The sequence below is a fragment of the Zalophus californianus genome, chromosome 8 (assembly GCF_009762305.2).
Source record: "Zalophus californianus isolate mZalCal1 chromosome 8, mZalCal1.pri.v2, whole genome shotgun sequence".
Classification (NCBI taxonomy): Eukaryota; Metazoa; Chordata; class Mammalia; order Carnivora; family Otariidae; genus Zalophus; species Zalophus californianus.
The window spans coordinates 38,279,167-38,300,948 of record NC_045602.1 but is presented as its reverse complement, the minus strand read 5'-3'; the positions used below and the strand labels follow the sequence as shown (position 1 = coordinate 38,300,948).

Here is a 21,782-nt window from a genome sequence, read left to right as displayed (position 1 = left end):
GTTTGGGGTTTTTTTGTTGTTGTTCTTTTTAAACCCCACATACTTGATGCAGCAGGAGACCCAGAGGCAAAACATTCTTTTGAAAGCTGAACGTCCCTCTCTTTAGGCTTTGTCAGGTTTGAGGATAAGAACCCAAAAACACATACTTCGCTATCTTTCCAAACTTTTCTGAGAGTTGGGTTTAATATCAAGCATGTTAAGACTTGCTGCTATGATTAGGGATCTCATGATTTTATGAAGAGAAAACACAACATTATTTGGTTTCCCTAAGATTTGCAAGAATTTTACACCAATTTAACATCTACTATTATAGCATAATTTATGCCAAAAAAACAATGAAGCTCAAAATGTGTCTTAACCAGACTAAGAAAGTAGAAAACCTTCTTCTACCTTCAACTCAAGTTAAAATATAGTCAAAATATACCACTGACTTGGTACAAGAGCTTCTCTCTGAAGGTAAGGACCATTTCCCTCCTTTGCATTTCCAGATGCCACCGGATGGGGCTTACTCTGAGGGAGCAGCTGGGAGGACTTGAACACAGGAGCCTTCCGGTCCAGGGGGTCTTGACCTGGGTGTGCCCAGACCACCCCCGAACCAGTCTCTGGGGGTGGCGTCAGGCACCGCCATCAGTCTTTGTAAAGCTCCACAGGTGAGCTGAATGAGAACCACGGGCCTAGTCTCACCCCCTCCTTGTGTAAGTGAGAACACCGCGGCCCAGAGAGGAGATGGCGCTTGGCCAAGGTCACCCAGCTAGTTAGCAGGGAAATTCTGACTAGACTGTGAAAGCCTGAAAGACTGGAGCCCTGTACTTTCAGTTTCGAAGTTTCAAATGAGCTCTTCCATGATCCTGTGGTCTGACAGCACAGTCAGGCCTCCAAGTGACAGAGAAGGCCACATTCCTCTCCGAAGTTTGCTCATCGTCCCTCCCTGAGCTTCGCTCTTCCAGCTGAGCCTCCCACCTCCCAGTCACCCTCACTGCCCCCTATTCGCACAAAATTGTCACTTTCACGTGCTGCCCAGGCCTGCCTGTCCTGAGCCATCCCCCAGCCTTGTGTTACCTAAATGAGCCAAAGGTGGCCTCTGCATACCGGGCCCTCGGCGGTTGATTTGTTCACAGCAGACTGAGATGGGCTAGCTCCAAAGCCCACCTGAGGCCAAACTCAAACGTCTCCACAGCCAATTGCTTTAAACATCACCCATATAAGCAGATTTTTAGCCATTTAGAGCCGGCCTGCTTTGCATACCCCACGAAATTGTTCCCAACATCTGATAGCCATGGATAAGCCCCAGGCCATAAAAGCCCCAAGCTGCCGCTGTGATTTGGAGCTCTCTGACCCAGAAATTCCCCACTGTGTGGCTGAGTGACATCACCTAGACACATGAGTCCCCTCTCCCCCAAGTCCCCATGCCCCACCTCTCCTCCTAAGTAGCAACTCCCTACTGAGTCACCGCTGGACAAACTTCTGATGTGAAGGAAGGGAACCTGTCAAGGCGCGGCCCAGTAAAGCGTGGGTGCGTTACTGCCACCTTGTGGCCGTTGCTTTTTCCTTGATGAGCTCCAAAATCTCTGCGACATGCAGCGCCCTGGGCTTCTGGGCCCCTTTCAAAACTTCCCTGGCCTAAGTTCCCTGTCTTCCCAAATTTTCTGACGCATGTAATACATTAGTGCCTACTGATACATCAATGGCCAATTCACTTCTTCATCCAATATTGATTGACCACCCTGTACATTCCAGGTGTTGATCTAGGTACTTGGGATACATCATAGAACAAAACAGATCAAAATCCCTGCGTGTGTGGAGCTGATGATGTTCTAGCAGGATGGAAAAGGCTTAGAGCTTTTCTTCTCTCTCTCTCTCTTTAAGATTTTATTTATTTATGAGAGAGAGAGAGCAGAGGGAGAGGGACAAGCAGACTCCCCGCTGATCGTAGAGCCCGACACAGGGCTCGATCTCAGGACCCTGAGATCATGACCTGAGCAGAAGCCAAGAGGCAGACTCAACCAACTGAGCCACTCAGGGGCCCCTAAAGCTTTTCCTCTCTTAAAGAACACTTTACCAGACTGAGGAGGTCTTAAGAGGGGAGTTTGGGGTATCGTCAGTGAGCTAGTGGGAGTACTGTTGAGGACATGGGTTTGGTTTGTAATTATGAGGGTCAGTTTAACAAATATGCCTGAGTTTATACACCGCATGAGCACTGCACTTTGAAGCAGACCTTTATCTTAAACTTGAACCTGCATTGAATCACCTGGAGACCTGCTAAAGATGAAGATCCTAAGTTAGGAAGTCTGGCACAAGGCCTGGGACTCTGCCTTCTAACTCCCAAATGCTGCCACTGCCACTGCTGCTCTGGGTACCGCACTTTGAGCAGCAAGGCTTTAGAGCAGATTCCCTTGAGCACTGACTCTTCCAAAACAAATACCAGTACGACTTACTACCACAGTAATATTGCAAAGCTCGAGTAAGTAAGCCCTGTGCACTAGCTATTACCTGCATTTAGAGTTGACTAAACGGAGCCTGCAGGATATTAACTCATTGTCCGTGAGTGCACTTTGCAAGCAGGAGAGCCAGAACATTCTAGAGCTCCTGTGCATGCCTGTCTGCTCCCTCACCTGTTACTTACCTACACCCGGCTGCGTGATCTAATCACATGAAGGGTCTGAGCCTCAGGTTTCTTTTTTGTCAGAGGAGGCAGGATGGCTGAAGAGCCAGCCCCACAAGCGTTGTTGCTGTTATTACCATTAAGCCTTGAAGGGTTTTCGGCCCTGAACTTCCCCCTTTACCAGGACTAAAAGTCTATCAGCCAGGACTAAAAATCTATCAGCCACATGCACCCTTCCCTGACACACAACACGGTGCCCATACCGGCTCATTTTATCCCCAGGCCGTCCCCGGGGAGCAAGTGTGACAACTTCCATCTTCCATATGAGGAAGAGAAAGCTGACCCGAGGGTGACCTCCTCTGGAGCCGAGATCTAGAGATCTTAAAGATTTTCTCCAAACGGTTATCTTTTAACCTGTTGAACTTAGTTTTTAGCGATGAAATCTCCTCTTCCAGCAAGGCGGTGCATGAAGTCTAGTTTGTGAAGTGGAGAGGAACAAAAGGCCCGGCCAGAGCCAGGTTCGAGATGTGCAGCCCAGCCTTGCGGCCTAGCTTTGTTAGGTTCTGTTTCCCGGGCCTTGGAGACAAGTGCCAAGAGCGCTATTTGCAAACCCCGTCTCAGCTCCCGCTGGGAACAAGTGACCAGCAGGCCCCAAGGAGGGAGACCATCCTTGGGCTCAACTCGAGGGCTCCAGAGACCAAGGGCAGAAGTCAGCAGAAGCCGGGCAGGAGTTCTGAGTGGTAGCCAAGCTGTGTCTGAGGATGGTCTTGCACTTCCATCTCACGGGGCCAGATTCAATATTCCAACTGGTGATCTCATTATTTCCCAGTGCCCCCTTTGCTCACACCCCAGGGGGCAAGGCTTTTCATTTTTTTTAGACTTTGAAATTGTGAAATATACATCCAGCAAACCGCCTAACCACATCCATGCCAAGAATTATGGTGTGTCCTGGATCCTAAAAGCCTCCGGGGGCTCCCGCCTGACCCTCTGTCTCCCAGGAGTCAGCCAGCAGCCCCACTTTCAGACACAGCCCGTCCCTGCTTCTCCGTGTGTTTGCACCACCTGTCTACACATCCCTCCCCACAACGGCTCAGTTTTGCCTGTTTTAGCTTTTTGTGCATGGACTCATGCTCTGTGCGGCCTTCTGTCAATCTTGTTCCCCACATCATGTGGGTAAGATGCATCTGTTTTGTGGAGAGCAGCCGACTGCAGTCCATCCACTCTCTTTGCTGTCAACCGTCGTGTTGTATGCACACACCTGGTGTCTGTATTCGTTCCTCTGTGATGGGTGTTTGGATTGTTTGCTATTGGCGGCTAGTGTGACAGTGGTGCTACCCACCTTCTTGGCAGGAAGATTCACTCTCGTGAACCAGAGACAGTGAAGCCCAAGGAGGAAAGGACTCTCAGAAGATCAGAAGAGAGGCAGCCAGGCCCAGTCCCCGGGGTGAGAAAGGCCCGTTGGCCTCCCCATTTCCCAAGCTCTCTATGCGCCAAGCCTGGTGAGGCCAGAGACACAACCAGCAAAGTAGATGAGTTTTCAAGATTTTATTGTAAAACAGCTTCAGTCACAGGAAGCAGGAAACTTTCCACTCAACACACAGAACACACGTTTATGGAGCACGTGCTGAGGGTCCGAAACACACACGGGTCATCACGCTCCCTGCTCTCAGGAGCTCATAGTCTGCGGCGGAACACAGACGGAGGCACAACCGTCTTCCAAGCAAGTCTCAGAGTGTCTGAAGGGCTAAAATGGTCCAAGAGCCATTCCTCCCTCCCAGGAGACCTGGAAGGAGCCCCAGGGGAGCTGCAGTTGTGCTGCCCTGGGAGCTGGGAGCTTTTGATGGGTGGGCTGAGGGAGGAAAAGCGCGGCAGGCGGCTGTACGAGGTCTGTGGTGGAAATGGTGCCCGGCCTGAGCAGTGGGGGCCAGACTTTAGGAACGTCACAGAAAGAAAAAAACACTAGGGACCAACATAACACACTAACTTCGCAGTTTTGCAGGGTAGGGCATTACAGAAAGAAGACAGGGAAATCAAAAGGGAGAGCTCCTTCCACCCTCCCCTGCCCCCTTTCCAGAAAGGACACAGTCTCTAAAGAAAGGACTCGCCTTCAAATTGGATGAAGCTGGCTTAAAAGAAAAAGGAAATCCTTCTCTTCCACCGTGGCATAGGCTCTAAAAGTTTTCCCCACAGAACAGCATCAGTTGGCAAAACAAGGTTTGGGAGGCCAGTGAGGGGCATGAGGGATCCGGGACGTGGCCACGGTGCGAGGGAGGAGGCCAAGGAGTCAGGGAGGGGAGAGCAGAGGGGGCCCAGGCTGGCCGAGCGGCCTGGCTTTCGACCGGGAGGCACAGGCAGTGCTGAAAGGCCTGGGGCAGTGCGGTGGCTTGAGCTGCACGATAGAAAGACCACCGTGGAGGCAGCATCGAGGTTGCTTAGCTGAGGAGGCTGGCGACAGAGTCCTGTTACCGGGGCTCTCATCCATCCTTCCGAGGGTCCACCCCACCAAGGCTGCTCCTCTGAGCCCCAACGACAGCCCAGGGGCCCCGGGGCAGGGTGGAGAGGCGTCTCCGGGGTCATCGGTGTGCTGGGCGTGGGGGACGTGCGGCATGGACCCACCACTAGTCCTTCTGGAAGTAGAACTTGGTGACCATCATGGCCTCTTCGGGCGTGTTGGTGAGGCTGACGGGCCGGTCGGCCTCGAGTGCTGTGCAGAGGAACCAGCCGGGGCAGGCGGCAGACTCGAAGCTGGTGGTGGGCCCGCTGTCTGAGAGGATGAAGGTGAAGCGCTTGTCTTGATCCTTGTTCTTACTCAAGTCAGTGATGTTAACTGCCTGGAAGCCAAGACATGAGCAGTGAGGGCTGGGAAGCCCATAGGTCCCGTGCTGCCTCCCTCTCCCAACCAGGACTTGGCCTCCAGCCGGCCCAGAACAAGCACTGGGGAAACTCTGACCGGGGACCCCTGCAGCAGGCCACATGTCCCGGCTCTCCTAGGACAACAGTGACACAAAGAGGCCATCCCACGGTCACACCTTGACTTTGGGAAATCTGGCCCCTCTAGCCATGGGCCAGTAGGTTTGGTAAACACATGGCATCAGCCGCAGAGGTCAACGCTCATGGAGGCTGGTACTCTGTCGGGGCCTGTGCCTCTCTCTGGCAAGGAGGCGCGGCGGAGAATGGGGGGCAGAGATCAATGCAGTGCATTCGACACGGTACACACAACGTCCTGGTCATCCCCACTCCACGGAGTAGTCACCCTCCCAAAGAATGGCCCTGTCCACGGCTGGGGGTAAGGGACGGAGCCCCGGTCACAGCCACTCACACTGGGTTAAGATCCTGACCAACAAGCCCCTGAGACAAAGCCATCTCCTCCCAGGGCTGGCAGCCCGTTCATGCTGCAGGGATCAAGGAGTACAGGGCCCTGGATAGGATGCTAACTCGTGGGTTTGAGCAGATAAGGATTAGAAGAGAAAAGTCCTAAAGCTTGGCTTCCCTGGAGGAGGGCGAGTCTAAGAAGGTCGGGAGCCGGCGGGCTCGAGAGTGGCACACAGAGAATGAAGCCCTCGAAGGAACCGTCCTTCCCGGCCCTGCCCTTCTCGAGACTAGACTTGGCCACACGGCTGGCTTCGGCCCATGGGACGTGAGCCGTACGACGTCAGTGGGGGTTTGATATGCCTTTGCCCACGGAGGCTTGCCTTTGTGGCATAATCTGTCTCGGAAGGCAGCACCCATGCTGGCAGGAGTCCCACGCTGGCCGCGGAGCTCTGAGAGAGCACGTGGAGCGGGTGGGGTGGTGGTGAGAAGTCACTGTGCCCCCCCCAGCAGAGCTCCCCACTGCTGCCGCTGCCGGAGGAACGGGAGCTACGCCGAGCGCAACACAACTGCCCAGCTGTGCCCCACAGGGCCCCAGGAAGGAACCGACTGCGGCTGTCCCAGCCGCCAGCTTTGGGGTGGCTGTCATCGGAGGCGGGTCCTTACCTCCAGCTGGAGCTTGGTCTCATCACCAGACTTGACGCAGGCCAGGCACAGCTTCCCCCCACGGATCCCCAGGAACACAGCATGAGGCTCAATGGGCACCACGTCTAACTTCTCTGGGGAAGAGCAGAAGGCAGGGTCAGGTTGTAGAGAGAGGGGGAGGCAGCCCGGACTCTCGCAGGAGAGTTCTCTGTCTCCCCATCCCATCCCGACCCGAAGTAAAACCCAAAGGTCAGAAGAGCAGTGAGGTCCCATCTTCCTGGTCTGCGTTCAAATGGAAGATCACACCAAGGAGTTATCGAGTTACCCCTCAAGGACCGTGTCACCTAGATTCTGCTCTGCGTGGTCCCTGTCCTCCCTTCTCCGCAGGACACCTGTGCTCCAGGTCCCCAGGGGTGCTGCCCACAGGCAGGGAGATAGCACACAGTGGGCCCTGGGGCTTGGTCTACAGGCACCTGGGTGACTCTGACCCTGTCCCTTGGTCATCTCTGAGCCCTCATGTGACAGTGAAAAGCTCAGCCTTTCTGCACTTCGGCTTGTTCGTTAGGGGAATTAATAGAAGGACAGGAAAGGCCGGTCTCACACTCTTTCGGGGCAAGGCAGGGGGCTGAGAACAAGGTGGGAAGATGGAGATCGTGCCATCCCATAGTACCAATCAGGCAACAGGGATGTGGAAACATCCCAGGAAGCTCACGCTGAAAGACTCTCCCAGACTGCCATGAGGCAGGCCTCGGTTCACTGAAGGAAAAACTGAGCCATGGAGTGGGGGAAGCCTGCCCAAGGTCATGCAGCTTGTTTAGAGCAAGGACCAGACCACGGCTGAATGTGGTGTCCATGAATAAGGGGCATAACCCAGCCTTAGATGTGGTGTATTCGTTTTGGGTGGTAGTTAGGGTGTGAACAACACAGGAACACGGAAGGCTTCATAGTCACAGGAGGGAAAGGGAGCACCTTGCCTTCTGTGCCCTCTCCCTGCCAGTGCTGGCCCCGGGACACGGTGCCAGCAGGTGGGGGCTCCAGACCTAGGCTCTAACCCTCTTACCCTCTTGAGGCTGCCTTCACATGTGGCCAGGCCTCCCCCAGCTTCCAACTCAACCACAAAGACCCAGTGGGGACTAGGACTTTGAACCTAAGCTTTCCAAGGGCAAGCTGGAGACTCCAGGGCAAAGTGACCCGGTACCCACACAGCATCTGCTTTCCTGGCAACCACTCACCTTCCAATTTAGTATTTGATCCTTGCAGGTATCCAGCGACGAGTTGGTTATTCCTCAGGTAGAAGGTCTTCTGGTTAATATCCCAGATTCTGAAATGTGAAAGGCCCCAGCTATGGTGAACAACCTCCGTGTGCCCAGCCCTGCGCTCCCCCTGTTCCTGTGTCCCCCAGAGTTCACTGAATCTGCATTCAACTTTCTGCCAGGGCTGTGGTGTTGTAGCCCAGCCTTGGCATGGAGGAGAGACTGAGGTCGAGGCCGGCCCAGCTCCCACAGCTGGAAAGCAGTGCACCCACATTCTACCCCTCTCCTCACCTTGCTCCTCATCCTCAGATTCCCAGAGCAGACACCTTCTACTTCAGCAAAACATCATAGAATAGCATCATCCAATAAAACTTGCTGGGGGCAGGAGTGTTCTCTCTCGGCACCGTCCGGTACGGTAGCCACCAGCCACATGTGGTGAGGGGCTGAGAGCAGGGCTTGCAGAGCCCCAGCCAGGATGTGGGCCCTCTGTGCCCCGCTGCCCACCCACGTGACCTTGGACCTGCGCCTCATCTCTTCACAAGTGAAGTGTGGCTACCAAGGCCCGTGGCATCAGGTGACTTTGGGGGAGCTCGTGAGCTCAGTGAGGGATGGTTGGACAAACTGTAAAGGTCTTTGCACACGTTGAGCATTTGACCTTTCGAGATTCTTCTGCATTCCTGGATAAGTCTCCTACTCGAGACCTCCAGGTGCATCTCCTGGAGCCCCCAGCCAGTAGGAAGAAGCAGAGGCAAAGCTCGTGAAGCAGTTCCCGTGTCTGGAAAGGGGAATGACTTGCCCAGGATGCACTCACACGCATACACACACACGCACGGAATCCCGAACTGCAGCCCCAAGCCAGGGAAACCCGGTTTGACGGTGAAGTCACCCTGACGTGGCTCAGGCCTGCAATGTCCCAGGACAGAGGGCCCATGGGGACAGCATCACAGCCTCTCGATTTTACAACAGGGTTGGTGACATCTCTCTCACAAAACTCCTGGCCCAGTTTTTTAAAAAAATCACAGTAGTGTTCAAGCACTGTTTGATTTTCACAACAACCCAGTAAGGCAAGCAGGGGGTTATCCTTAACCCCATGTCACAGATGGGGAAACTGAGGCCGCAAAGGAATGGGGTCCTCCATCATGTCCACACGGACCTGCAATGCTGACCAGCAGTTTTGGCCTCTGGGCTGTGCGCTGCCCACGCGGCCCAGCAAAGAGCCCTGGCCTGGCTCCACGGCACCTGTCTGTCACTCACTGAGTTGCCAGAGTCTCCGGGAGAATAAGCCAGGCCTTTAGCCAAGTTCTGCCCATCTGAGATATTCTGAAACACAAGCCCTGAAGACCATGGATGTGGCTCCCCTTTTCTGAATAACGGACCTCCCTTTCCAGCCCAAACTCAGTCCGCAGGTGCTGCAGAGGCCAGCGGGCCCCCCCAACAGCCGCGGTGGATCCATTTACCTCTCTATCCACCCCGCCTCCTCAGGGGTGGCCTTACCTGAAGGCTTGCATCCTGCAAGGTCTCTTCCCCAAGGGATGGCAGGCTGTCTCTGAATGGAACAGGAAAAGGAGGAAAGAGATCAGGTAACTGAGGGGACACCTGCCGGTTTCCATTCTGTGGCCGCAGCGAGGCAACACGACACTGCCATTTCGGGCCCCGAGTTGCCGCTTATAAAGAAAATAGTCACTCACCCAAGCCGCCCTGTCCTACTCTGAGAAACGGAAATGCCCTCACATTTCCAAAATGAGAAACCCTTGCTGTTGTCACTTTCAACTGTGCTGAGTGTCGCAATGGGGTGTTGTAACTGATTCCCTCCCCTTTTCCCCTGTGCAATTTCCCCAAAATTAAGATTTCTATTTCCCCTTCACTGAGTTCCTGGGAAGAGCACAATGAAAACTGAACTCCCTCATCGGCCTGACAGGTATCCTGAGACTGTTTGTTGGCCTTTTTAAAAATAGATTTAAGAAGAGAAGTCCTCCTGCCTAACAAGCCAAGTGGCAGGGCTCTTCAGCACACGGGACAGTCGCGTGTCACTTTGTATTCTTTGAAGGATGGACAGCCATGCTGGACTCTGGACCAGGGACTAACAAACATTCTGTAAAGGACCAGATAGTAAATATTTTAGGGTTTGTGTCTGTCATGATTTCTCAACTCAGCTATTGTAGCTTAAACAGTAGTAGGTGATCTGTAAATGACAAGCCCGCTTTGTTCCAATACAACTTTATTTACAAAAAGAGGTGGTGGTTGCATTTGGCTTGAAGTTTGCTGACCCCTGCCATAGAGTAAATTTCCTGAGAGGTTCTCTGAAGCCAGCTCTCTTCCGCTAAGACACTATCCACGTGTTTAAAGTTATGGTCTTGGGATAATGGGTCCAACGCAGCCCTTGGACAGAAACGGATCCAAATTTCACGTCTGCCACTTGCCATTTGCTACCCATGTGACCTGGAACATGTTGCTTCACTTCTCTGGGCCTCTACCTCTGTCCCCTCTGCCTCAGTGCCCAGAGTGGGATTGATCATGTCTTCCTCATGGGTGGAAAGAGGGAGGGAGGAAGGAAGGAAGAAAGGAAGGGAGGGAGGGAGGGAGGGAAGGAAGGAAGGGGAAATTCTAGCCTGCAGTGAGCACTCATAAGCATTAACTTTTTTCCTTCCTACATTCTAGAAGTTAGGAAAAAGGTAGGCATACTCCTATTTATGGATAGGGCGTCCCATGATCAGAGCGCCCAGTACTAACGCAGAAGCACAGACTATACCGTTGGAGAACTGGGTGGGAGCTCGGCCTATCCCACCCTATCATTACCTTGAAGAACACTCAGAAAGACCCAGGGAGGGAAAGAGGCCTGCCCAAGGCCACACCGCTCATTAATGGCAAAGGTATGCCTAGGAATCCAGGTCTTCAGACTCCCATCCAGTGGTCATCCTGTTACAACAGCTGATCTTGATGAGTCTGACTTTATTTTTAACCAAAAAATCAGGGTCCGTGACCAAATGAGGGTAAAATCCTTCAAAGAGGAAGTCTGCACTGTATAGTTGAAAGTTGCTAAGACAGTAGACCGTAAAAGTTGTCATTACAAGAAAAAAGATACATTTATAACTATGTATATAAAACAGGTAATGGGTGAATCACTATGTTGATACCTCTAATGTTATGATGTCAATTACACCTCAATTAAATATAATTTAATGTTATATGTCAATGATACCTCAATTTATTTATTTATTTTAAATTTTTTATTGTTATGTTAATCACCATACATTACATCATTAGTTTTTGATGTGGTGTTCCATGATTCATTGTTTGTGCATAACACCCAGGGCTCCACGCAGAATGTGCCCTCCTCAATACCCATCACCAGGCTAACCCATCCCCCCACCCCCCTCCCCTCTAGAACCCTCAGTTTGTTTTTCAGAGTCCATCGTCTCTCATGGTTCATCTCCCACTCCGATTTCGCCCCTTCATTCTTCCCCTCCTGCTTTCTTCTTCTTCTTCTTTTTTTTTTTTTTTCTTAACATATATTGCATTATTTGTTTCGGAGGTACAGATCTGTGATTCAACAGTCTTGCACAATTCACAGCGCTCACCATAGCACATACCCTCCCCAATGTCTATCACCCAGCCACCCCATCCCTCCCACCCCACCCCCACTCCAGCAACCCTCAGTTTATTTCCTGAGATTAAGAATTCCTCATATCAGTGAGGTCATATGACACATGTCTTTCTCTGATTGACTTATTTTGCTCAGCATAACACCCTCCAGTTCCATCCACATCATTGCAAATGGCAAGATCTCATTCCTTTTGATGGCTGCATAATATTCCACTGTATATGTATACCACATTTTCTTTATCCATTCAATGATACCTCAATTTAAACAGATTTAATATAATGTTATATGTCAATTATACTGCAATTAAAAATTTTTTTATAAAGGTTACAAATGAATTTCTCAAATCTTTAAAGAGCTCTTCTTTCAGAGCAAATGGAACATTTCTGCAAAAATTGTATCACTTCCCTGGGTGATTACTTTGAGGGACAAAGTGACTTGTATGTATCTCCCTCTGTTCTCACAAGGTGAGTGACCTTGAGGGAGACATTCACCTTTGAAACACATGCAAGAAAGAATATATCTACCTTTGAAGGCCAAGGGGGAGTTCTGTTTGTTTGGGGGAGGGCTGGCTGGAGGACGTGATGTATAAGAACCTGCTTGATTATTTACCACCGGCAGCATTTGCTGAATTGGGGGTATAATTTCTGGAACATCTACGAGTCATCAGGGACTTGAACTCGTCACCACCCGTGTTGCTATGGAAGGCAGCTAGCCCCCAATGTGATAAGTTCTCTCCTACTTGTCTTTCAGTGCCTCTTGTGAAGCCCTCCTCAATGTTACTTCAGTACCCCTTGAAAAATGTCCTTGGAGACTGAAGAGGAGGAATGACTTGCTCAGGGGAGGCCGAGGGGCTCCTTCCTGCCGGCCTGCCCTCGAGACAGCATTCCAAGTCAAGGTACCACCCACGCTGTGGCTCCTGGGTAAATGCTCCCCTGTTCCCAGCCCAAATTCAGAGAGACAGATTTCTCCCAGAGGGCAGATCCCTGGGTTCTCCACCTTTGCCAGGTCTGTGCCCAAGAAGTGGCTTGGCAGGCCTTTCCCGATAGAGAGGAGGGCGTCCCTAGGGCTGGCCTGAGACGTCAGGCTGACCTAGCGCCGCGCTCTCCCAGGTCACCTAGGAGCTGGCCACCCAGGCCCTTGGTCTCAGTTTCATTATCCATTATACGGGGCTAATAATTGAAGCCTTATCACGGGTTCTGTGAGGACTGAGATGTCGCACACAGTGTACGTAACCCTGACCCTGGCACGTAGGAAATACACAATAGAAAGCTATCGCATCTGCTTCTTCACCCCACGTAAAGTGAGGGAGGTCAGTCACAATGCCCCTAACCCCGTCCACCCTGCCCGGCACACCGGGGTGGACTCCAGAGGGGGAGGCCTTCATCCGTCGGGGCTGGGGGAGGAAAGGAGCCGGGGTCCAGAGGCTCCTCCCTTCCCCTCCCCTCACGCTTCTGGCCACAATTCCATTCTTGGTTCCGTCTTATCAAAAACAGTTGGTGTCCCTATGATTTCTGCCCACAGGAAATCTCTGACGAAACTTATTCTTGGTTCCGGGTGCTCGGCCCCTCACTCCAGTTCCCAAATTCAGTTTAATGACCACACCACGTCGTGGACCCTGCCTTCCCGGTCAGCACCTTGCACTTTCCCTGCGAGCTGCAGGCATCAAACTGCATCTAGTGCCTTCTACATGCTGAGCCCTGCCCTGCCCTGGTGACAGCAGAAATGATAAGGCCCACTCAGAGGGAAATAGGACAACCATGTCCTTGGACTGATGCTCGACAGGCTCTACTGAGACCAAGCCCTGGGCCCCTGTTGGTGCCTCTAGAGCGCCATCCACATAGGAGGTGTTCAATAAATGCTAGCTCTTTCTCAATTTCAGCTAATTGCTTCTTTCGATTCTAGGATTTCCATCTGCTTCCTTTTTTTTTTTTTTTTGGCATGGTGTCTGCCAAAAGTTTCCGTCGTGTCTTTTAAAATCCTTGGACGCGGTATTCATGGTTCTTGTAAAGGCTGCACCTGCTCACTTTATTATCTGAATCCCCTCTGGGTGTCTTTCTGGAGTCTGCTTTTGTCTGGTGCACGGGTTGTCTTGCCTGTGCCTGGCTACTTTCTATCAACTGCTGGGCATGGTAGTACATCGAAAATGGTAGAGGTCATTTGAGGCTCTGGACAATGTTGTACTTATCTAGAGGTGATTCCCTTTTGCTTCTGCTGGGCGGGGAGGCCGGGGGCGCTGCAGCTGCAGGTGACCCTCCCCCCAGCGGGCTTGAGATGATCACGACGGGGCACCAGTAGCCAGGCAGGCTACTCCATTTCTGTGCAGTCCCAGTCCTTTCGGTCCTAGCCCAGACCTGGGGGGTTTATCAGGGCCCGTTCTCCTCAGTGGGAAATAAAATACAAATTTTATCCTCTCCCATCCCCTGTCCAACCCCATAAGTTTGTCCAAAACTCAGCTGGGGCTTTTGAAACCAGCAAATGCTTCCCGGGGCAAAAGGCCCTAATGCTGACCTCCACCTGCCGGGGCCTCTGCAGTTCTTCAAAGCCCCGGTCATTCTTTGATCCCATGTGATTGTTTAGAAATACATTTTGCTAGCTTTGCTGGTTATCACAGCAGGAAGTTTGGTCCTAGGCCAGATGTGGAACACGATGTCTATTTTTGAGTCATATCATTCGGGATGGCAGAGTTGGAACAGCATTTCGGGGGTAGGGGCAGAAGTAACTGAAAAGTTGGGCAGGAGTCAGAGGAGGAAGGGCCTCTAATGACACAACAAGGGGCAGGGGATTTATCTTAAAGAACATGGTATCAGAGGGTGACACCGTCAGGGTTGTTTTATTAAGATCATCCTGGGGCCAGTGGACAGATAGATGAGACTTGGTGTGTGGTTTGGGGTCACCAAGCCTGAAGGCAGGGCCGTGGTGTGCTGCTAAATGTTGACAGCTAGATCTCCAAAAGAGTTCTCATCAGTAGCATTTGCTGGTTTCTCTGGTGTAAATACTCCCACCATGGATGATCTCAAGCCACCAGCAAGACAACACTGAATGCAGAGCTGGGAAGAGATGCTCAAGCGTATCTTGCTGGCTCCAGTGCCTCATGGAGGTGGGGAGATTTGGCAGCTCTCTGTCTGTCTCATCTAGAGAAATAGCATTCTATTTCCCAACTCCAGTCTCTCCCCACCTCAGCCCAGTGGCTCACCCCCCAGGTCCTGTCCCCATTACAGAAAGCAATCCCTCCCAACAAATCCAGTGTATCAGGACACTACCCTGGATCTTGGTGCAAACATTTTCAGCTGTGCCTATTGGCCTGCATGCATGTCATGCAAACACCATTTGTAAAATTGTCAGCAGCTGGCTTTGGGGGGACAGGTGTGCACCTTAAGTTGTAATGGCTCAATCTCATGTTTAGATCCTTCAGCGTACGTGAGCGTCACAGGACACAAATAATGGCTTGCAATTCAGATCCATATCAAACCCAGAAATTGCCGGCAGTGCTGTTGCCCAAACTTTGGAAATTTTTACTAAGATAATGGTACAAAGTCTCTGGTTACTCTTTCCAAGAGATGGGTAAATATATCAGTACAAACAGGAGGAGGAAGGGCAAATACCATGTCTTCTCTTTGTCAGCTTCCACCTACGCAGCCCTGCCTGGTAACCAAGTCAATTTTAACCAAATCCAGCAGCTTATGAGAAGCTCCCTATAGCAGTGGGCCAGGTTTGGAGACAGAGGTTCTCCTGGGCGTCTTGGCCAACCTGAATGCCCTCCTGGTCCGTGTACAGTGGTTGGGAGATTGTATGTAAAGTCAACTGTCCTCAATCACTGCTTCTCAAAAGCGTGCCCTCCTCCTAGGTCTTAACAGTCAACTGCCGGTGAATCTTTTATACGTTTCAAGTCTTTCAAGATGGTCTTTGCTCCAGCAGTTTCTGGGTTCGATATGGATCTGAATTGCAAGCCATTATTTATCCGGTTATCTCGTCCTACTAGAGGTCCACGTTCGCTCTTGCCCTCTTGGCTTTGGTGACTAGCTTTATAAGGCAGCCAGCTTCTCCACAGGTGGACAGAGAGGGACAGGGGCAGGAACCGGGGGACTGCACAGATATAATTCTTACCTGCTGTGCGTCAGGCTCAGGCTATGTGTTTTATTCTTTCACATGGATCTCACTTAGTCCTAATAATAGCTGTGCAAGGTGGGTATATTTACACCCACTTTCAAGATGGGTATATACTTATACTCACCTCGCAAAATAAGAAATCAAGGCTCAGAAAGATTAAATCGCTTACCCCAGATTGTGGCTGAGGCAGGATTTGAACCCAGCTCTTGTATTCCTTCCCACACGGCAGTCCTGCCAAAAAGGCAGCTGACTTCTTTCCTTGCTTCATTGCACAAGGAACAGAAGCAAGAATTTTATTTGTTCTTACGGAGTTCCTTCCGATTTGAACTCACATCGTATAGAGTGACAGTTCGTTCCCACAGTTGTTTGGAAATTTTAGGAGTTTGTCTGTTTTTTTGGTAGTAAGGAAAGGATGATTCTAAAACCTTACAGAGGTTAACGAGAAAGCTCTTTACCTGTTTTTGGACTAAGGTGTCCATTTGCCCCGGTCTTTCCAGGACTTTCCAAGTGTTGGTACTGAAAGTCCTGCATCTCTGGAAAGCTGAGATGATTGGTCACCCTATAATATGAATCCTTAAAAGGTGCTCATACCATCTGGTGGCTAGTACTGCAAATTGCAGGCACGATTAGCTGCCCATCATTGTGTCTTGCCCAGCAGAGATGGGGTCCATTTTATTAGATAGATGATAGATAAAACACATAAGAACCAAAAGCCTTAGCCTTCCACTCAGGAAAAGAGACCACAGCAGATGCAGTATTGGCCAATCACTCCCCTTCTGATCAAGTTAATTTTTTAATTTAGCCATTCACATTTCCTCCAACTATGTAAATCAAGATAGGTCAACCTCTAGCAGCTTAACATTGGTTTCAAACTTAGGCGGTAAAAAGGAGTTTCTCTTTCATTATCAATGTCTGCACCTTCACACCCTCTTCCTTCTGCCTCACCTTCTTCGCACACGTTAGCTGTGAGGTCAGTGGTGTTAGAGAGGAGGCAGAGGGCCAGCAAGGTAAGTGCCATGTCCCAGATACATGCCCACCTTCGTCTGTCCTCAAGCTCCCAGCTCTTGAGGCAAACCCCAAATCTCTCCATGGTCTCCATGGTCTCCCTTCTCTGAGCCCTGCTCCTGGCCTCCCAGAAAACACGGTGTCTTCACTGGGCTCCCATGCCCTCGCCTCCTGAACTCAAACTTACTCAGCACCTACCGTGTGCCAGTTTAAAATATTTTGGAGTGGACTGTTTTTAAGTATAAATGTTCCCTCACATTCTATCACCGTCTGGTTCTGGGAGTGGCATCCTCTTTACACATTTGAAAGATGCGTAAGACCATGGACTGACATTTTAACACATCCCACTGGAGCCTGCCTCACCTACTGGGGGAAAGGGGAGGATTTGCTGCCCCTGGCAAAACTGCTGGTGGTTTACAGAGTACTTCTTTCTCCATGACCTCACTCAGTCTCCACACCCCCAGAGCACAATGCGGTGGTTTGGAACAGACTGTCTGCAGTGGAGCCCGGCTCCTCCCCTTAGAGTGGCTGTCTGGTCTTGGACAAATTACTTAACCTGTGTCCAAGTTCCCACTTCTGAAACAGTGAATAATAGTGCTTCCTCATAGGGCTGTTGTGAGGATTAGAAGAGACAGGCCATGTTAATTGCTCAGCAGAGTGCCTGGTCCATAAGCTTATGGAAGAATTGGCTATTACCGAGCCCGTGAAACCCTAAGAGTTGGCCAGCCTCCTCTTGACACTGAGAAGAGTGAGACCCAGAAAGGAGGAATAGTTCACCCATTCGAGGTCAAACATAGAATTAGAAACTGGGTCTTCAGACCCCCCAGTCTAAAGCTCTTTTCTCTGCCCCCCACAGATCTTAACCAGAGATTACAAACCTGTAGCCCACAGGTTGAATATTTTCTTTGCTCGCTTTGTTGTTTTATTTAATCAAAATACTACATAAGGGAATCAGAATATCTGACAGTTCTTGAAAAATGAGAAGTTCTGGCCACCTGGGCCCGCATCCTCACGAGACAACCATCTGCTGGGACGAATCACTAGTAGCCAGGAATTCCAGGTCCCTGCCCTTTCATATGACCCTTCAGATTTGGGGACCTGGTGCCTAATTCTGTCCGTATTTCTCATTGAGCTCACACGGTTCTTTCTCCCATTCGACAGGAATATGTCCCCACTTTCCACCTCTCTCTCACCAGCGGAAAATGACCAATAGACTCTAAGAGCTCCAGGACTTTTCTCACCGCAGACGTGCTTCCTCTGTCCCCTGCGGGCCCCGCAGGCATTGGGCAGGGCAGGCGGCCCCAGCCCCAGTGCATTCTCATGGCCTGTTGCTGCCTCCCCTGGGCCAGGTCTCCCAGACGGGCCTGGAGCTACCTGCCTTTGACATTTCTCTGGAAGCTTGCTATTCAGAGTCTGAGAGCATTTGGTAAGCACTAATGGTGGCTCTTTTCCTCCCCATCTTTCAGATGGAAAAGTAGGAGTCAAAGGAGCTTACCTGCAGCCATGGGAAGGGCCTGGTAGATTCCACGGTCTTCTGAGGACTTCCAGCCTCTGGCTCCAGACCAAGCTGCTGCGCAGAAAGGAGAAGCACTGGGCAGTACCTGTACTACTAGCACCTCCCAGGGTGGAGCTGCTCCTTGCTTCCTGATTACCTGGGGAAAGGAAGAGGAAGGGCCAGAGCCTGCCTTCCACACACCCATGCAGGGCTCGCCAGGCCCAGCTTCCAAAAGGGTGACTCAGCCTAACAGAAGCCCAACAGATGCTTATCTCTGTAAAGCCAGAGGTCTTGCATGAGGAACTGAGCTGGCTTAGTGAGGCTGGACCTTTGTGCCCACCCCACTTTATTCTCAACCCGACTGCCACTGGTTCATGTACGCATGGGCTTATTCATCCCGACAATATGGGTTGACTTAATCCTGTGGCCAGGCACTCTTCCAGGCTTTGGGGGAACGCCAGATAAGGTCCCTGATAATCTAATGGAGGAAGGCAGACAAGAAACTAGTAAACAAGTAAACTAACTTCGTATGACAGTATGTGCTCCAGGGGAATTCAAAAGCATGATCTGTTTTTGAGGGACCTAGGGGTGGGTGCATGTTTTATGTGAAGTGGCAGGGAAGGCCGATCTGAGAAGGTGACTTATGAGCTGAGACCCGGGTGACGTCAAAGAAGTGGAAGAGTGTCCCAGGGGAGAGGACAGCAAGTGCAAAGGTCCTTGGGTAGGGATCTTCTTGGTTTATTTGGGAACCATGTGGAGGCTCATATAGTTGGGACGTGGCTTATGGAGCAGCAGGGTGTCCATCCCTTCTTCCAGTTACCCTCAGGCTCCCCACCCCAGCTGTTGGCAATGACACTGTCCACAAGGCCTAATACTCTCCCCACCTTTTCTCCAAGACCCTATGTCCTAAACTTTCTCCTCTTTGCCGTTCTGAACTTACTCTCTAGCTTCATGCCCCTGGATCCCACCATCAAGGAGCAGACAACTCAGGAATCCTTAAGACCATGTGGGTTGATGCATGGAGAGCCGTGGCAAGGGCTCCCTTGGCAAGCTAGAAGTCCCAGGTCTTGTCCCCAGGCCTGCAACTAACCAGCTGTATGACTTTGGAAGTGTCCCTTAGAGTAGGGGCAGGCTAGAGGAAGAAATGGCATGCAGACTATAAAATGCTTTACAAGTTGTGTGCATTGAAACAGGGCTTTGCTCTAGACAGGGCCTTAGGGCACAGGGCAAGGGAGAGTGAAGGAGCAGGCCAGCCTCCTGGCCACCTTCAAGCCTGTCTCTTCTGTTGGAGAAGGAAAGACCATGCTTACTTGCAGAAGGGGTCTCAAGAGGGGTCTAGTGGAGGGCTTCGCTTTCCCCTAACCTTGTCTCTGGGATCTGGCCTCGTTCCCAGGGTCTCTCCACTCAGCACACAGGGCCTGAAGTTGGCTGAGAGGTGCGGAGAGCCAGAGGCAGGCAGGGTGTTCTTTCCTGGGGACCCCTGACCACAGGGACTTCCCACAAGGCCTTCACTTCCTGTTCTCAGCAGCCTTGGCTCATCAGCTAGAATGCCAAGGCCTCTGAGTTTGGGCTGGGAATTTCTGAAGCAATTTTTGTAGAGAAATGCCATTTGCAAACAAATCAGGAACTAAATTTTGTAAACTTGGAAAGTTGGGCATTAGGGCAGTCAGGGAACCTGCCTGCGCATGCCATCTTATCATGGTGGCCTGCATGTCTTTTATTACATCAGGACGACCACTCTGTGAGGCAGGTTCTGGTGTCTGGGGTCTCAGGTCCTGGCCTCGCACACTACATCTGTGTGATCTTGGAAACATCTGTAAACTGAGTGCAAGACTGCTACCCAGCTTGTGGGGTGGCTGTGAGGACTGAGCTAACAAGCCATAGGTGCTTAGAACACAGGAAGCATTATCTAAGCATTAGCTATTATTCCTGCAGATCATGGGTCTGATTTCTCCCTGGGGAGCTAAGGGCCTGGCCAGTCTTTGGGCAGGAAGGAGTTGATAAACTAGGCTGCCAGTCAGGGCCGGAGATGGCATGCTGGTCAGCGCACAAGGCGGGCATTCCCTGGCCAGGCCTGACTCTGGCCACATCCAGAATGTGGGCATCTCCAACTCCCTAGCCTGGCCCATTCCAGAAGTCTCCTCTCCAGGCTTGCCACCTCTCCTCCAAAGCTGCAAAGATCTAAGGGACCAGTGGCCTGGCCTGGCTCACTCGGGGCCAAAAGCCCCGGGGCCAAAAACGTCCCGGAGATGGGAAAGACTGCATTTGTGGAAAGGGCTGGCATTTGAGACCTCGGGAATTCCTGGGGGCTGGGCACCCTTGGAGGTGGAGGGGGGGCTGCTTCTGAACAACACGGAGCTACTCCACCTCCAGCAACAGTGACTGAGCACTCACTCTAGCACTGACCTGCCTGGGGCCAGCCTGTTGAACAAGGAAGAAGGGGATAGGGGACAGAGAGAAGACAGGGTGGAGGCAGGAGGTGACAAGGAGAGCAGGCATCAGGAGGGATGAGATACTGAGGTTCGATGTTATTTAGAACCCGTGTCTCAGACTGAGACAGCTGCAGGTGAGGTTACCTGGCAGGAGAGATGCCAAGGCCCCAAGGGGAAGCCATACTCCGGGCTCAATGGCAGGTTCCCTGTGCACCGTGGGAAGACTAGGAGCATCAGAGAAGCCCCTCATCGCAGCCAGGGGAAAGAGGCACTGAGGGGGCATCCTGCTTCCTGCAAGTTTAGGTGCATGAGGCAGAGGAGTGGAGCGGAGTTGTGAAAAGAGCCAGCATTGAGCTGTTTCCCATGATCTTAGATAAATGCTAGTCCTTGCAGGATCTGTGAGAGTCTACAAAACCCAGCTCCAGGCTCCGCTTGCAAAACAACCCCCTTATTCCCTGAACTCTAGCGACACAGGCCTCTTGATTTCTCAATATCACCTCTTCCTCCTGCCTCGGGGCTTTGACAAAGGCTTGTCCTCGGCTCTGCACGGAACACCCTTCCCTGCCCCATTCCACTGTCTTGCAGACTACCCTCACCCTTAAGACCTTAGCTCAGACATTTCATTCACATGATCCTCTGTGTGACACCTACCTCCCTGGCAGGTCACAGCAAGGATTGTGTCTGTTCTATGCACCATGATATCCCTGACTCTTCACACAGAACCTGCCACGTGGACAAATGAGTAAAGGAATAGATGGGAAGCTGCCACTCATGTACCTGGTGCCTCTCTCTCTCCCTCTCTCTCATATACACACACACCATTCACACATCTGTATAAAAGAATAAGTCTCCCAGCATGACATTCATAAGTGGTCACACACTGAAACACACAAGTTCACATCAGGCAAGGTCAAGATATGCAGATTCCACTTAACCCCATGATCCACTCTTCTGGGAACTACCCCCATCACCGCGCCACAACCTTCGGGGCCAGTCACGGATAAATGTGCCTGACTTGGTCCCCAGGCCTTGGCTGACTGGACCTGTGGTGGGCAGCTGCAGGAGGGAGGAACTAGAATGCAGAGAGGCCAGGCCACACGGACACGCTCTCACACCGAGGACTTCAAAATCCATAGGCTTTAGAGCAGCTACTTGCTGCAGGTGCACAGAGAGGCAGAGAAAGCCGCTCTGCAGGGAGGGAAGAACACAGCAGACAGATGTGGCAGTGGGATGGTAGAGGCCTTCGCCTGACAGATAATTATGGCTGGCTTCACATCTCATAACCTCCCTGTCCCCGGGTAGAGTCTCTCACGAGGTCTGACTGCACTGC

The 21,782-nt window shown here is 51.5% G+C and overlaps 1 protein-coding gene across 1 annotated transcript; it reads right to left on the bottom strand.

Annotated features, from left to right (window-relative positions):
• Positions 1-4,132: 4,132 nt before the first annotated feature.
• Positions 4,133-18,240, bottom strand: IL1RN (interleukin 1 receptor antagonist). Its single transcript, XM_027623540.1, has 5 exons — positions 18,021-18,240; positions 9,304-9,355; positions 7,789-7,877; positions 6,578-6,690; positions 4,133-5,433 (listed from the first exon to the last, which is right to left on the bottom strand). The coding sequence occupies exons 1-5, from the start codon at positions 18,223-18,225 to the stop codon at positions 5,221-5,223; spliced, it is 672 nt and encodes a 223-aa protein (XP_027479341.1). The 5' UTR covers positions 18,226-18,240; the 3' UTR covers positions 4,133-5,220.
• Positions 18,241-21,782: the final 3,542 nt, after the last annotated feature.